The sequence below is a fragment of the Anomalospiza imberbis genome, chromosome 5, assembly GCF_031753505.1.
Source record: "Anomalospiza imberbis isolate Cuckoo-Finch-1a 21T00152 chromosome 5, ASM3175350v1, whole genome shotgun sequence".
In the NCBI taxonomy this organism is placed as follows: Eukaryota; Metazoa; Chordata; class Aves; order Passeriformes; family Viduidae; genus Anomalospiza; species Anomalospiza imberbis.
This window is the reverse complement of record NC_089685.1, coordinates 2,120,127-2,135,092: the sequence shown is the minus strand read 5'-3', so window position 1 is coordinate 2,135,092 and position 14,966 is coordinate 2,120,127. Positions and strand designations below refer to the sequence as shown.

Below are 14,966 nucleotides of genomic sequence, written 5' to 3'. Positions count from 1 at the left end.
CTCCCACCTGGAGTTCTGTGTCCAGCTCTGGGACCCTCAACAGCAGCAGCACCTGGAGCTGCTGGAGCAAATCCGGAGGATTCCATGGATCTGCTGCAGGGCTGGAGCCCCTCTGCTCTGAGCCAGCCTGGGACAGCTGGGGGTGCTCAGCTGGAGAGGAGAGGGCTCCAGGGAGAGCTTCCAGCACATTCCAGGGCCTGAAGGGGCTCCAGGAGAGCTGCAGAGGGACTGGGGACAAGGCCTGCAGGGACAGGACACAGGGAATGGCTCCCACTGCCAGAGGGCAGGGATGGATGGGATCTTGGGAATTAGGAATTCCTGGCTGGGCTGGAATTGCCAGAGCAGCTGGGGCTGCCCCTGGATCCCTGGAATGTCCAAGGCCAGGCTGGACCCTGGGGCTGGAGCAGCCTGGGACAGTGGGAGGTGTCCCTGCCCCTGTGGAATGAGATTATCTTGAAGGTGCCTCCCAACCCAAACTATCCCATGATTCCATAATTCCATGATGTCTGTTCTCAAACCCAAGCAAACACTGAAAATACAATTTTAAGAGCTTCCACCTCATCCCACATAACCATCACGCCCCAGTTGCTCCTATTTCAAACAGCAGACTTGTCACATCACCCAAACACTCAGTCCAAGCCACACCATCCAGCAGAAGAACCTCATTATCCCCCTCCCTTTCCCAGCTGCCTTCCAACCCCAGCCTAACATCTGTCAAAGGAAAAATCCCTGCTAATGGCTGGCCACGTGATTTTATGTGCCAGTCCTTGATCAGAAGATCCAAGATTCATTTCATATCTCAGTTATCGACTCAACTTACTCCAATTAATTCAATTTATCAACAGCACTTCCATGGACAGCTTGTGAACACTCAGAGCAACAAGGACAGTGACTCTCGTCAGTGGTTGAGTTTTCTTGGAGATTCCTGAGTTGTGGGAGTGTTTTTGGGGCAGTGTTTGGTGTTGGAAGGAGGAGGGGTGAGTAGAAAGGGGGGCAGGTTGTTTGAGGGGATTTTTAATTACACTTCATAAAGCCACTATTTTAAAATATGTGCATTTAGATCAGTATTATATAGAGGCAAAATAGATGAGCAAATTCCCACTTTTATGCCGGAGGGACATGGAGAACCCGAGTTAGAATTGTAAAACTGCTTTACATAATTTGTGTATGTTTAGCTAGTCACATAACTCTACTTGAAATTACTTTCCAACTTAATATCCTTCCCCTTGGGATCTGCAAAAGCAGTCCTGGAATTATGACAACATTAATTATCCATTAAAATGAAGTGACAGGTAAAATTTTTATTAGTATCATTATTATTATTACTATTTTTAAGTGTTTCTCAGCTGCTCATTTGCTGCTTTTCAAAATGAAAGAGCTCAGCAGTTTGAAAGCAAAGGTTTGTTTAAAATTGCCAGGGGGGGAATAGTTTTCCTCTTTCTTACCTGAATCTGAAACTATGAAGCAGGATTATTTTTGTGGATGCTCTCTCACTAGCTGCAAGTCATTTTCCCATCTCTCCTGAAAATAAACTGATCAAGATGAACCTCGGTATCCAAGTTGTCAGCTGAGATGGCAGGTTCTAAAATCCATGTGAAAAATAAGCCCTTGAAAATTGGGGTTTATAAAGGCAGGAGTGAATTATAGCTCTGCTTTCTCCAATTTCCACCTCCCATCTCCAAGATTCATCTCTCCATATCCTGAGAGCCAGACATAATGGTATTAATGGAGAATCAGAGCAGGAAATCTTAGAGAGTAACTCTGCCATTGCCAAACGCCTTTTTTCTTCTGAAAACAATACCTTTTTTCACTGAAAACAATAAAACTTGAACAGGCTTCTAAGGCAGCTTGATACTTCTCAACTTCATAAACATTTTTATGCTTCCTTGACATTTTGCACGTAAAAATCACACACTAAACTTTCCTGGTTTGAAGAGCTGGCTGCCCAAAAAGGCACCTGTTGGAGCCCTGACTGCTGAAAATTTTAGACTTTCTATACTGACAGGTACTGACCCTCAAGAGAACACTGCACTTGACCTAAAGCTGTAAAAAGCCTGCAAAATTGAATGATAAAACTAAAATTATAAGTGTATAGTTTAATAAAAGTGTATAATGTCACCTAATAAAAAACTAAGAGTTTAAAGTTTTAGAATATAGTAATATAAATGAAACAAGACAGAAGTTTTAAAACAAAACTAGTCCTTCTTCTTCACCTTTTTCTTCATGAGTTTAAATAATATGGCATAATTAAATAAAAAATCCACATTATGAGACACAAGTAGTTAATTATTAAGATAAAAGTAAAAATAATTTAAGTATCATTTCTTAATTAGACAGTTTATCCTTAAAAAAACCTTATAAAAAAAGAAATACGTCTCCGTTTTTAACTTATTGGAATTAAATACTACAGAAATCACAACTTATAAAGAGTGTAGAACTAAGAAACATCTGAATCCAAACAAGACACACCATCTCATGATATAATGCCAACCTTAACAGAAAAAAAAATCAACAGGCACCACCTACAGCTAAAGGCTCTCAGCAAAATCTTTTACTGAGCTTCACATCAGACAAGAGAAGTATCTGCTGAGAGAGGGGGAAAAAATGTTGGAGAAAAGGAATGGCTGGGAAGGAAAAATAGGAGGAACTCAAGGTGGGACGTGAGGCCAAAATCCACTGCTGCCTCCAGTCCTGTGGCTGAAGGGGCCCTTTGGCACTCCAAGGTTTTTTTTATAAATTTTAAATTTTTAAGTTATTATTATAGTTAGGTTCCTCATAACTATATTATTATTACTATTGTTACTATTCTTACTATTCTTAATGTTATTATTATTATTATTCTTACTATTCTTAATGTTATTAATATTGTTGTTCAAATAATATAATAAGAATATATAATATAATATATAATTATATATTATACTAATATTATGTAACAATATATTTAATTAATAATTAATATTGTTATCCTCACACGACCCATTAAATGTTGGGTTTTGGTTTTTGGTTTTTTTTTGTTGAGGTTGGGATTGAAGGTATTTGAGATCACAGCTTGTGTTTAGATTTAGGTGTTTATTATTTCTTATTTCTCTTATAGTTTTATAGGTAGTGAGTTGTGCAGCTCTTCATTAGTAAGGTACAAAATGGCCAACAATCTTTTCCTATAAGGTCTTTTAAGGTTAAATTATTTAATTAATAAATTATACTTAAATTATTTTTAATTTTAACTTAATAACTATTCACTTAAAGTTCACCATGCGGATTTTTCTGTCTAATTACAAAATACTACCCAACCCATGAAGAAGGTGAAGAAGAAAGACAAGCCTTTGCCCTAAAACTTCCACCTTAGCTCTGCATATATTACTATATTCTAAAACCCTAAACTCTTAAGTTTTCTACTTTGTGATATCACACACTTCTAATTAACTACACACCTGTAATCCCAGTTCTGTCATTCCATTTTGGAAGCCTTCTCCACAGCCTCAGGTCAATGCAGTGTTCTCTTGGGGGTCAGTGCCTGGCAGCACAGAAAACCTAAAATTCTTAGCAGACAGAACTCCAGAAGGGAAAAGGACTTATTTTAAATTTTCATAAAATCAGTTGCCCCTATAAAATCCCCTTGCCTTCCTCGATGTGATTATCAATTAGGATGTCTGGTTTTACCAAACCAGTGCAGCTTCCCTTGCCAGGAGATATTAAACACTTATTTTTGAGCTATCTCAAATCAAAAGAATTATCAACACTTTTACTGCTTCAGAGTATTCCCAGCTTTTCCTCTGACTGTCAGCAGCAGAGAAGATGCAGAGTTTTTCCAGACTCTTTTCCCACTTAATTCAAACAATACCAACAGGTCCCTGTGGCAGAAGACAAAATAACAACTATTTCCTAAAATGGAGCTTTTTGCTCCCCCTGAGGACAATCCTACATGAAAAAGCAGGTTTCCCAATTCAACATAGCTGATTACTTGGGAAAAAATAATCATTTAGGAGGAAAAGAATGCTTTGAAGAAGTTTTCACCACAATTAGTTCACTCCCCATATGAACTACAGATACATTAAGATGCTCCTCATACCTTTGCCTCACTGAAATATAAAATGAATATTGTAAAGAAATCCATAATTTTATTTTCCCCCTTGTTCTCCACATGTGTGCCAGGAAACTGGAATAAACATGTCATTACAAGAGAAATCAATAGGAAGTTTTAGAGTATCCACTAGCACAGAAAGGTCAAGCCCCAGTATTGATTTCAATATAACAATTTTGGTTTGTAGTTTCCCAAAGGCTTCTTGTCCAATACTCTTCTTCATTCTTCTCTCACATTATATCTCACTGGTGAATTTGTTCTGCACCAGCTCTTTACTCCAGGTTTACTAAGAGCTCATCATTTATGCAATGTACTGCTGAGACATGACAAAAAAAAAAAGGGTTGGAGGGAAGAGCTCAGAGCATCAATGAAACCCCAGAGTGATGAGCAGCTATCTCCAGACCCTCCTTGAAGCACAAAAAAAACAACAAATAAAAAATCTAATGGTTACAACTTCCATAAACCACCACGGAGCAACTCTGTGCACCAGGGCAGAGTCAAAGCTGATTTACAGCTTTTGACAGAAAGCTTCCTCCAAACAGATGAGGATGGCACAAATTGAGGTTGCAATCAGTTGTCCAGCTGGTGACAGATAAAATGTCACATCCTCTGAAGCCCAGTGAGCCATGGAGAACAGAATCCAACAATTCATTCCCAGGGAATGTGTCTTAGGTCGAAAGATGTGACTGGGGTGTGTGTTCTCTCCCCATCTGTCAGAGCTGGGGCAGTTCTCTGCTGTCCATGGGGCAGTTTTCTTTATCTCTCCCACACCCAATCCTCCCTCCAGGAGATCTCTGCTGTTCATGGCCACTGAGTGTCCCTGCAGGGCTGAGAAAATTCCATCATCCCATGGGGAGATGCTCCGCCCAGGGGAGGAGCCAAGCATTCCTACCTGGATCCAATCTGACTCCTGCAACACCACAGCAGCCTTTGCCCACTGCATTGCCAGAGGAGCAGCTTTCTTCTCCACTGCATTCCCAGAGGGAGCCCAGGCCCATCTCCAGCAGCCCTGGAGCTTCAGAGGAAAACTCCAGCCTTGTCCAGGATCCCTGCTCCAGCAGAAGCACAGCTGGCATTGCAGGAGGGCTGAGCCACCATGGGATGGGACTGCTGCCACCTCCCTGACCCACAGGGGGTCAGCTCTGTTCTGACTCTGGCAGTGGGTTGTTTTCTGGTTTGTACTATTGCATTTGTATCTTTAATTTTCCTAGCAAAGAACTGTTTTTCCTATTCCCATATCTTTGCCTGAGGTCTCCTTAATTTCAAAATTATAACAATTCAGAGGGAAGGGGGTTTACATTTTCCATTTCAGGGGAGGCTCCTGCCTTCCTGAGCAGACACCTGTCTGTTCAAACCAAGACAGAATGCTCGATGAGCTCGTCTGCATTACTCAAGGAAAGGATTTTTCATGTGCTTTTCAAGAGAAAAGTTACGCAAGTTTGACCAACTGGTCATAGGTGATGAGATGGCAGAGACGCACAAAAAACACAGTTATCAAAAGCCACCAGACAATCCTGGAATGGTTTGGGCGGAAAGGAGCTTAAATCCCATCCAGTGCCACCCCTGCCATGGCAGGGACACCTCCCACTGTCCCAGGCTGCTCCAGCCCCAGGGTCCAGCCTGGCCTTGGGCATTCCAGGGATCCAGGGGCAGCCCCAGCTGCTCTGGCAATTCCAGCCCAGCCAGGAATTCCTAATTCCCAAGATCCCATCCACCCCTGCCCTCTGGCAGTGGGAGCCATTCCCTGTGTCCTGTCCCTGCAGGCCTTGTCCCCAGTCCCTCTGCAGCTCTCCTGGAGCCCCTTCAGGCCCTGGAATGTGCTGGAAGCTCTCCCTGGAGCCTTCTCCTCTCCTCCTCGATCATACTTTAAGCGCTTCTACGACAGAGCTGGCAGCAGAATTACTGTAAGGCCACCAAAACAAACCAAAGTCTATTTTTAAGCCTTTTCCTGCCTTACAATTCCTCCTTCCAGCAGGAGTTTTCCTTTAAGAATTAAGCCCTGGAATCAGAGCACGTCACAGGACAGTCACAAGCGAACAGCACAGGGACAGGTTTCTGGCACACAAACACCATTCCAGGGATGAATATATTGAAGACTTCAACAAAATACATTTCCTGCACTATTGAAGGCACTGCCATGCATAGCAGCTTGCAAAAACACCTCACTCTACATATAATTAATATTTGCCCCTTGCCAAATCATATTTAAAAAGTGGAAGCCGGGAAACACTCGCCAAGCAAGAAACTGAACCCCGCCCAAATATAATTAGCCTGAGCTAAATGATTAGCAAAATAAAAAGACTGAAATTTCTCTGATTTTCAGGGGGGGGGAAAAAGGCAAGTCATCATTCAGGAACGTTCCATTTCCATGGGAAATCACATCCATCACTTGCCTCTGAAGCAGTGGTTTGTATATTTTAGTGGAGGAATCCAGCACTCTGATGAGCTTGGCAGTATCTAAAATTTTATCATTATGCTGATGATGGAAGTTGTTCTTTTTGCTGTCTCAAAATACTTTTTACTTTGCCTGCACTTTTCATTTAAAGCAAACTTGAAAAACAGATTTACTGAGCACCATCAGTATCATGGAGCCCAACAAATGAACAGCTTTGTATCCAAGGACAAAGTTAATGGATGGAGTGGATAAATTCCACTCTGTTCTCTGATGGGAGAAGGAAATTCACTTACTTCCCCAATGCCTGTGCTCAAAGCCATAACATTAAAAAATTTTCTCATTTTCTTGGGAAATTAGAAAAAAATGCTAAACATTTGCTGAGTTTGTCTAGAATAGGCAGAGAAAAGGCAAAATTCAAATTATCACCCATTGGTCAATTGAGTCATGTGGATTTCTCTTATTTATTATTCAGAATTCTCTTAATTATCATTTCTTACCTGTCACCACTGTCAAGCTCAAGTTTTTGAGCTTGAGTTTTTGAGTCCATCCTCTCATTTTTGTGTTCCCTTGAGTATCACCCTAAGACTGCAGCTCTGCCACATTAACTGCTCACAGTTACTACTGCAAAATCTACAAATTCTGTTGTAAATTAATCATCATCAATTTTCTAAATGAACTTTCCAAAATGGAAACGCTTTTCAGATGAAACATTTCAAAATGTTCAAAAACCAAAGTGAAGAACAACAGTTGGGCCGAGTAAAAGGAGGAGTAAAGTGGAATCAGTGCAGAATTTTGGAAATATATTCTAAGGTGGGTCTAAACCACTATTTTATTAATTATTCCAAGTCCTGTTAAATAGAAACTGTAATGCATATATTGTTAGAGAGTTGATGGCATTAAAATACAATTTAAGAGTCATTCTTCAGCTCTAATCCCCAAAATAAGCACAGATTTTAACTTTATATAGCAGCCCATCTGTACTGTGTATGGATGTGTGAATAAAATAATTTATCTACAAGTTCAAATTAAGATTTCTTCCCTTCAGTCTGGAATGAGTAAAAGACATTTTGCAATCAAATCCAAATGTGCTCATGCACTGCTCATGAACAGCACCAAAATCAGTTATTAGGCAGCTGGAATCAGACAACAGTCCAAAGTGTCAGATATTTTTATGTTGCAATGTTATTTCATTGAAATGTTGGGAAAAAACCCTGGTTTAGAGAAAGAAGTGAGAATATAAATATGTAAAATATACCATCCGTGGTAAAACAATCCATAAAAAAGAACGTGGAGGTAAAAAACTTTATTTTTTGTGTCACATCCCAACAGGATTTATCTTTAAATTAGTGGGTTATGAAATGAAATTGTTAATAAATCACAAGTGCAAGGTCAAGAAGCTTAAACGTAGAGCTCAGGGTTTTGTTCTGTTTTCCAAAACAGCATCAATGAGTTTGTATTTATATTACAAATTACTACAGCTTATAGTCCACATTTCTATTAGCTGGAACATTCTGCACATGGAAGACAAAAGCATTTATGTGAATAATGTGAGTTTCCTGAAAGCTTTTAAAACACAAACCTCCACCAGAATTCAGCCCATAAAGACCATAAGTTTTACGTATGAAAAAAGATCTGTTTCATCCAAGACAAAAAAAGTCTCTATGCTCTGTTAAAAACAGATTTTCATAATGCATATACTGTGAAAAAATTATAATAAAACAATCTTTGCTATGGCAGAAAATTAATTAAATAAAAATTGGAAAAGATGTAAAGCTGTTAACAAGTTTTGATATTTTTCCTTTCTTTATCATCATCATCATTAATTTACTTTGATATTTTACCCAATCTGCTCCCTCCCTTTCACAGACCAATGCACAACCCCTGCGAGGTGAATTCTGGAAGGTACTGAAAGTGTCACATGAGAAAACGCTGAAGTTGCAAACCAAGTATTTCCAGATTTTAATCCCATTTAGCTGAAGTCTTGAGCACTCAAGAAGCTCAACAACAACCCATGTTTTCCTGTCAAAGCCCAGCTGAGGAGGGGGGGATTTCACTCTAACTTATTGATTTCCTTTATTGCTGATGCAAAAAAAAGAAAGAGAAAAGCCTGATTTTTTTTTCCCTGGGACATTAATACAGTCCTATCTAATTATATACTCCATCAACCTAACTCAATTAAACAACAGAATGCTGGGTAGGAAACAACTGAGATCTATGCAGACAGTTGAAGTAGTACTAATTACAGCCTAATTTTTTTTTAATCCATCATAATGAGCCTTTCTCCCCACCATTCTCAGTGGAGGACAGTGTGGAATATTTATATTTATATTTATATTTATATTTATATTTATATTTATATTTATACTCGGTGTGTTGTGTTATCTATTTACAACAATCACTGAAAGGAGAAATAAACACAGAAGTTCAGCAGATACCAATATTTCGAAATTTAAAAGAAGAATTTTTAATTGCTAATAATGGCTCTGATCAGGCTTTCAGAGTCACTGCAATCTCTGAGAAAAAAATGCCTAAGAAAGGAATATTTCAATATGCAGAAAGGAATCAAAAGGGTTTTACTGGTGTGAACTGGTTTGATACAGCATTTTACATAGTCAAAGTACCTCAAAACATCCTGGGAATTGCAGAATTCCCAGAAACCTCCAGAATTCCCATTTCTGCTGTTGTTCCAAGGTACTTTTGCTCAGCCCCCGGGGTCACAGGGCCCCCACCCCTGCTCTGTCTCAGCAGCACAAAGTGATTATTTGGGCTCCAGAGAAATCAGCAAAGCTTGAGCTTAAAAGGCAGCAAAAAAGCCAAGCTCAAGAGGTCAAAAGGGATTTAGAGCAACAGTTTGGATCAGCTCTTACAAGGAAATTCCAGCTCATTTGTTGTTGAACATGGATTTAATATCCAAACCTGCTGCAGCCCCCAGAGCTCACCCAGCCAGTTTGTGCACAAAATATCCAGTAAGCAGATAAATAAAAAAAAAGCATTAAGTCCAAGTTTGTTTGAAATACTGTTATTATTAATGAACCAACCTCCTTTTCTGAGCTTCAGAGTCTCTCCTGGCTCGTTCCAGTGCCAGTTCCTCAGCTATTCTTTTCTTCAGCTCTTCATCATTAACTGCAATTAAAAGAAAATTCAATGAAATGTTAACAGAACACAACTTATCCCCAATTACAGAAACAACTGCATAATACAGTGCCCTCAATTGTTCATTTGCTTTTTTCCTCACAGCAGTTGGAGTTGCTTTCTTGTGGTTCAACCATCTTTGAAATTTTAGCACAACAGTGAGCCTTTAAAAAATTTTCTTATTAAACAGCTTTTCAATTAGTGCAATCTTTCGAAAATTAAACAACATGGACTATACATTAAATTAAATATTTTTCTTCAGAAGTATGTCTTTGTAAAGTAAAACCATGGGGATGAGACAGAGACATAAACAGTAAAGTCATAAAATGCTGCTTTTTATTCATATAGAACCAAAAGAAATATCTTTGTGTAACGAATCAAGTATTTGCAGATGCATTTTACACAACAAAGCTCTTACAACACCCTAAATATTCATACTTCTAGATCCTAGACAACGATTTTGCCCCAAATTCTTCTGATTTTGTTGAATCCAGGAGATATGGAAAGAATATTTCCTTCACTTAGATTCTGTCAGATGAATCAATGAAACTCTGGTTAAGAACAAAAAGAACAGGGAAGCAACTTCTTCGAGAATACAGAGAATTCAAGAAAAAAGAGGGAGAAAAGCTGGAGAGCCACCAATCCTACAAGGCTGAAAAACATCTCCAAAACCCCCCAAATCCATCTTAATCCTAATCCTGCCTGGAATAAAGCCCTACCGACACCAAGCTGAACCTGGGCCATGCTCTGGATTTCCAGGGAATTCCCTCACTCCTGGCTCAGATCCCCCTCCATGGAAGCCCAGAGCTCCAGGACGTGATCCCATCCCACAACACCCAGGAAAACAGAGCTGCTGAATCCTAAAAAGGGACACAAAACCCCTGCACAGGGAGGTGAAGCCCAGAGAATTTCATTTTCAGGCACTGGAGGGTCTCTGTGACCTCATCTCCAGGAGCTGGATTTATCTGCAAAGATTATCCAAAATCATTATTCCACATTTCTGTTATAGTTCAGCCTCCCTGCAATTCTGCTCATGGTAAAGCAGCCTCACAAAAGGGTTTTATGAATGGATGAAGCAGCTTCATCAATTTTATGGGAGTTCTGGCCAACTAATCCAGTTAGAAATATCTTTGGAAAAGCAGCAGGAATCGATAGGCATCGTGCCAGGCCCAGGAAATGCTGAGATCACAGAAACAGAGGGAAAAGTGGGGGGAAACTTGTGAATTACCAGTGAGATCCCAGCCCAAAAATACTTTAAAATTAAATTTCAGAGGGAAATATGAACCTTTCAACAGATCTCTAGCAAAAAGCTGGGTGAAAAAGGAAACCCCCATTTTATTGGGATTATCTTGACTGACATAACAACATTAATTATCTTGTTCACCAGCATCTACAGAATGAAATTTATGGTTCTGGTGCAAAAAAATGACTACAAGAACTCCAAGAGACCAGAGGATGGTTTATGTCATAATGAGGAAAGATTCGGGCAGCAGCCAATAAAGACATTTGACCTTAACAATCAATTAGGGTGCCCATCGATCAGGCAAATACTAATAGGGAATAAAAGTGGAGCTATAGATCATTCAATAGAATTATTGTAAGATGTAATTGGGTAGCTCCCAAATGGGAGCTTTATGATGTTTCAGTTAAAAAAAAAAAAAAGAAAAGAAAAAAACTGCAGTTCTACAAGGAGGAGGGATTTGTTCTAGGGGAAAAAGCATTTCAAAAGAGAAAAGATAACTTATTTGAGAGGGGATCAGGAAAAGAGTGTTTAAATGTTAAATAACATTTTTGATGGCCATCTCTGGTCACACTACAGGGCATTAAAAACACATAGCTGACCACCGACATACTAGAGAATGTTAAACCAGGAGGGTGTAAGACTGCTAAAATATTAATATATTAACATTATTCTATTAAAAATTAAATTATTATTGCATAGCCATTCCTACCACCATGCCCTTTAATAGCAGAAGTTCCTCAGGATGCTGAAATCAGCGTCAGCTTCATCCCAGAGCAAAGTGGGAAGATCTTCAGGTACATTTAGGCAGGTCACACCTGCATCCCAGGGCTTCCTCTGCTCCTCCAGGAGCACAAACCAAAGTGCGAGGTGAGTGTGAGAGTGTTTAATGCACAGCTCCCATCACAAACCCATTTGTGAGGCAGGCAGCGAAGGGAACACACTCCAAACCCCCAGGAACAGCTGCTCTGTCCCCTCAGCACCCCCAGGGATGAGCGTTTGATTGGCAGCGTTCTCCTGGGATAACGGGAATGGAAAAGCACCGGGATAATGGGGATGGGCACCCCCAAAGAGGCTGCACTGATGCCTTGAGAAGGCTGAGCTAGAAGAGAGGCTGGGCAGAGTTAAAGAATAAAGTAGGGATTTCTTAAAATGATCTCCTCAATGGATGCACCTTGGGCAGCACAAGAGCCCAGCCAGGGCTGCACCCAAGATTCACAGAATCACAAGGTTGGAAGAGATCTTCAAGACCATTGAGTCCACCCCAGCCCCAACACCTCTCAACTCAACCATGGCACATCCAGGGCTGGTGACCCCACCACCTCCCCGGGCAGCCATTCCAGAACTTTGTCACCCTTTCTGGAAAAGCTTTTTCCTGATATCCAACCTGAATTTCCCTGGGCACAGCTTGAGGCTGTGTGCTCTGGTTCTGCCAGTGCTGCCTGGAGAAAGAGCCCAGCCCCAGCTGAGCACAGGCACCTTTCAGGAGCTGTGGAGAGTGCTGAGGCCACCCTGAGTCTCCTTTTCTCCAGGCTGAGCACCCCCAGCTCCCTCAGCCGTTCCTCACAGGGTTTGTGTTCCCAGCCCCTCTCCAGCCTCCTTGTCCCCTCTGGATGTGCTCAAGCATTCAAGATGAACCCAAATGGTCCCAAAATGCACGAGCGCTCCCGGGGGCTCTCACTGGGATCAGCTCTGCTCCATTGGCACCTTGGAGTTCATTGTCCCATTCCAGCTTTAGCCCATGCAGTCCCATCCTGCTTGTTTTTCTCTCCTCAGCCCACGTTGTTTGTGCTCCTGGGCCTGAGGTTTGGATCATTTGTCCTTGGTGCCCAGCTGGAGCAGGAATGGTTTTGTCTCCCTGCTCTGTGCAGAGAGCTCACCATCCCATAATATGAAGCTCAGACCCGCACACTGAAGAAGCACAGAACCTGAAAACCATAAAAGCTAAACTCTGAGGCATCAGCACAATGCTCTGAGAGGCACCAAACTGCTCCCAGACACAGAATGGTTGTCCTGGTTTGTGGAGGCAGGGTTTGGGACCAGGGAATATGGAGGTGGTTTGTGGGAGCTTCCTCCACGTCCAGCAGAGCCAATTCCAGCCAGCTCCAGGATGGACCCACCAGGCTGGGCCAACCAGGAGTGGTGGTGATGCCTCCGGGATAACGGATTTAAGAAGAAAAAAAAAAAGTTTTGTGCAGCTGGACAGAGCAGAGTGGAGTGAGAATATGAGAGGAACAGCCCTACAGAAACCCAGGAGCTGCTTCAGAGCTGAAATTCCCAGGAGATTCCATGGGAATTCTATTATGTCTCCCCTGTCCAGCTGTGGAGAGCACTGAGGGAGAAGCTTTGGTGGGAGTCTGGAATCCACACAGGCTCAACAGTGAAAATCCAGAAAGCTCCTGCCAGGATCTGGCAGGGACTGTCCAGGCACAAGGAGGTTTTGCCATTTTGGTGGACTCTGGGAAACAGCACCCTGACTTTTCTCATTTATGCACTAATTCTTCAGGAAAAGTTTGAAGGACAATTTCTTCCTAAAATCAAATCTAAACCCACCCTCCTTCAGCTTAAGGCCATTCTCCCTTGTCCTGTGCCCTTGTGAAAAAGCAGATTTCAACACTTCTCCATTCAGTGTTCTCCAGAGCCCAAGATTCCAATCCATCCAACATCCTCTGGCAAACCTAAGAAAGGCTTATCCCACCACCTTTTTTAAATGCCACAAACCTTGATTTCTACTACAAATATCTTTTATTAAGAGTGTACAAAGCCATATGCTTAACCCTTTGTATGAATGTGCCAAGCCATTTGCTCAACCCTTTGTATTTATTTTTTATAAATATTCATTGAATATTTATTCAATATTTTATTTTTGTTAATTTGAAGCCCACTTGCGCTTCAAAATCAGACAAATAAAGAACCAGAAAGCCAAGATATTTCCCAGGATCCAAAAGGTTTTGGGTAGTTTCAAGGACAACTGATAAGGACAGAAGAGCAAAAGGGACTGAAGGACTTCTCACTTCCTATCAGTTCCTGATGTTTCAGATGCATAAAATATGCTCTGCCTTGGAACTCCAAAGGCCACCCATGAGCAGGATGGGAGCAAAGCTTCACGTGATGCCAATTCTTGAGGAACCATCAGAAATTTTACCTCCACATCTACAATAGTTTGGCACAGAATGATTTTTACAACTCTTAAAGTATTTGACTCCAACTCCTCAGCCTTTGTTAATCAAAAGATCCAAATCCATACATTCTTCCTCTCTCTCTCTAAAGCAGTTGCTTCACGGAAAAGAAACAATCAGCAGGATGTCAGGATTACACCCCAAGCAGTAAACAACAAACCTCAGGGAAAGCAGACACCTGCAGCCTCAGAAATGTTAGCCTGAGAAATCAGGAATGCGATATGGACAAATTATTCAAATAACTTCCAGCCTGCAGAGCTGGGAATCTGCCCATTAGCCCTGCATTTGGAAAAAAAAATCCATTAATGCAAACAGCATTTAGTAGCAGGCACCTTCACTAAATTCTCTGGAAAGGGCAGGTGCATTAAGTTATTAATGAAGAGACACTTAGGTTTGATACAATCAAATGCCTTTTAGAAAATACTTAGCTAGGTAATGTTCAGATAACGAATTCAAACAAAAAAACACCACACAAAAGAGGCCCAAGTTCTGTTTTTCCTTCTAGTTGAGCTCGGCTATTTAAAAGAAAAATGCTGTCCAGTGAACAGGATAGTGGGAGGTTGTTCCAAGATCTCCACACAACCTGTTTTTCTTCTCCAGGCTGAACAGCCCCAACTCTCTCAGTCTCGCTCTGTAGAGGACGTGTTCCAGTCCTTTTATTAAATTTGTGGCCTCCTCTGGGCTTATCCAACATGAGAAGGAAGAAGGCTGAAGGGAAAAGAGAGGATGGAAAGAATTAAAGAATATGAAATATTAGTCAAAAATGAGGCACACCTCCTTCAGCACCGTGTTCAATCAGCCTATCCACACCACACTGCAAGCCAGGATAAACTTTGCTAAAATCTCTTTCACTTCCACTAAAATTCATGGACTTGAAACAACAATCCCTTTGAAACATTCCCCAAACAGAGACAACAGCTCCAAGGTACCTCTCAG

The 14,966-nt window shown here is 41.1% G+C and overlaps 1 protein-coding gene across 3 annotated transcripts in view; it reads right to left on the bottom strand.

Annotated features, from left to right (window-relative positions):
• The window catches only part of CHCHD3 (coiled-coil-helix-coiled-coil-helix domain containing 3), a 131,425-nt gene that overhangs the window by 100,398 nt on the left and 16,061 nt on the right, over positions 1 to 14,966 (bottom strand). For all 3 annotated transcript variants that reach the window (XM_068189374.1, XM_068189377.1, XM_068189376.1), the window contains exon 3: positions 9,518 to 9,602. In XM_068189374.1, coding sequence (XP_068045475.1) covers positions 9,518 to 9,602 — 85 coding nt within the window. The remainder of the gene's footprint in view (positions 1 to 9,517; positions 9,603 to 14,966) is intronic.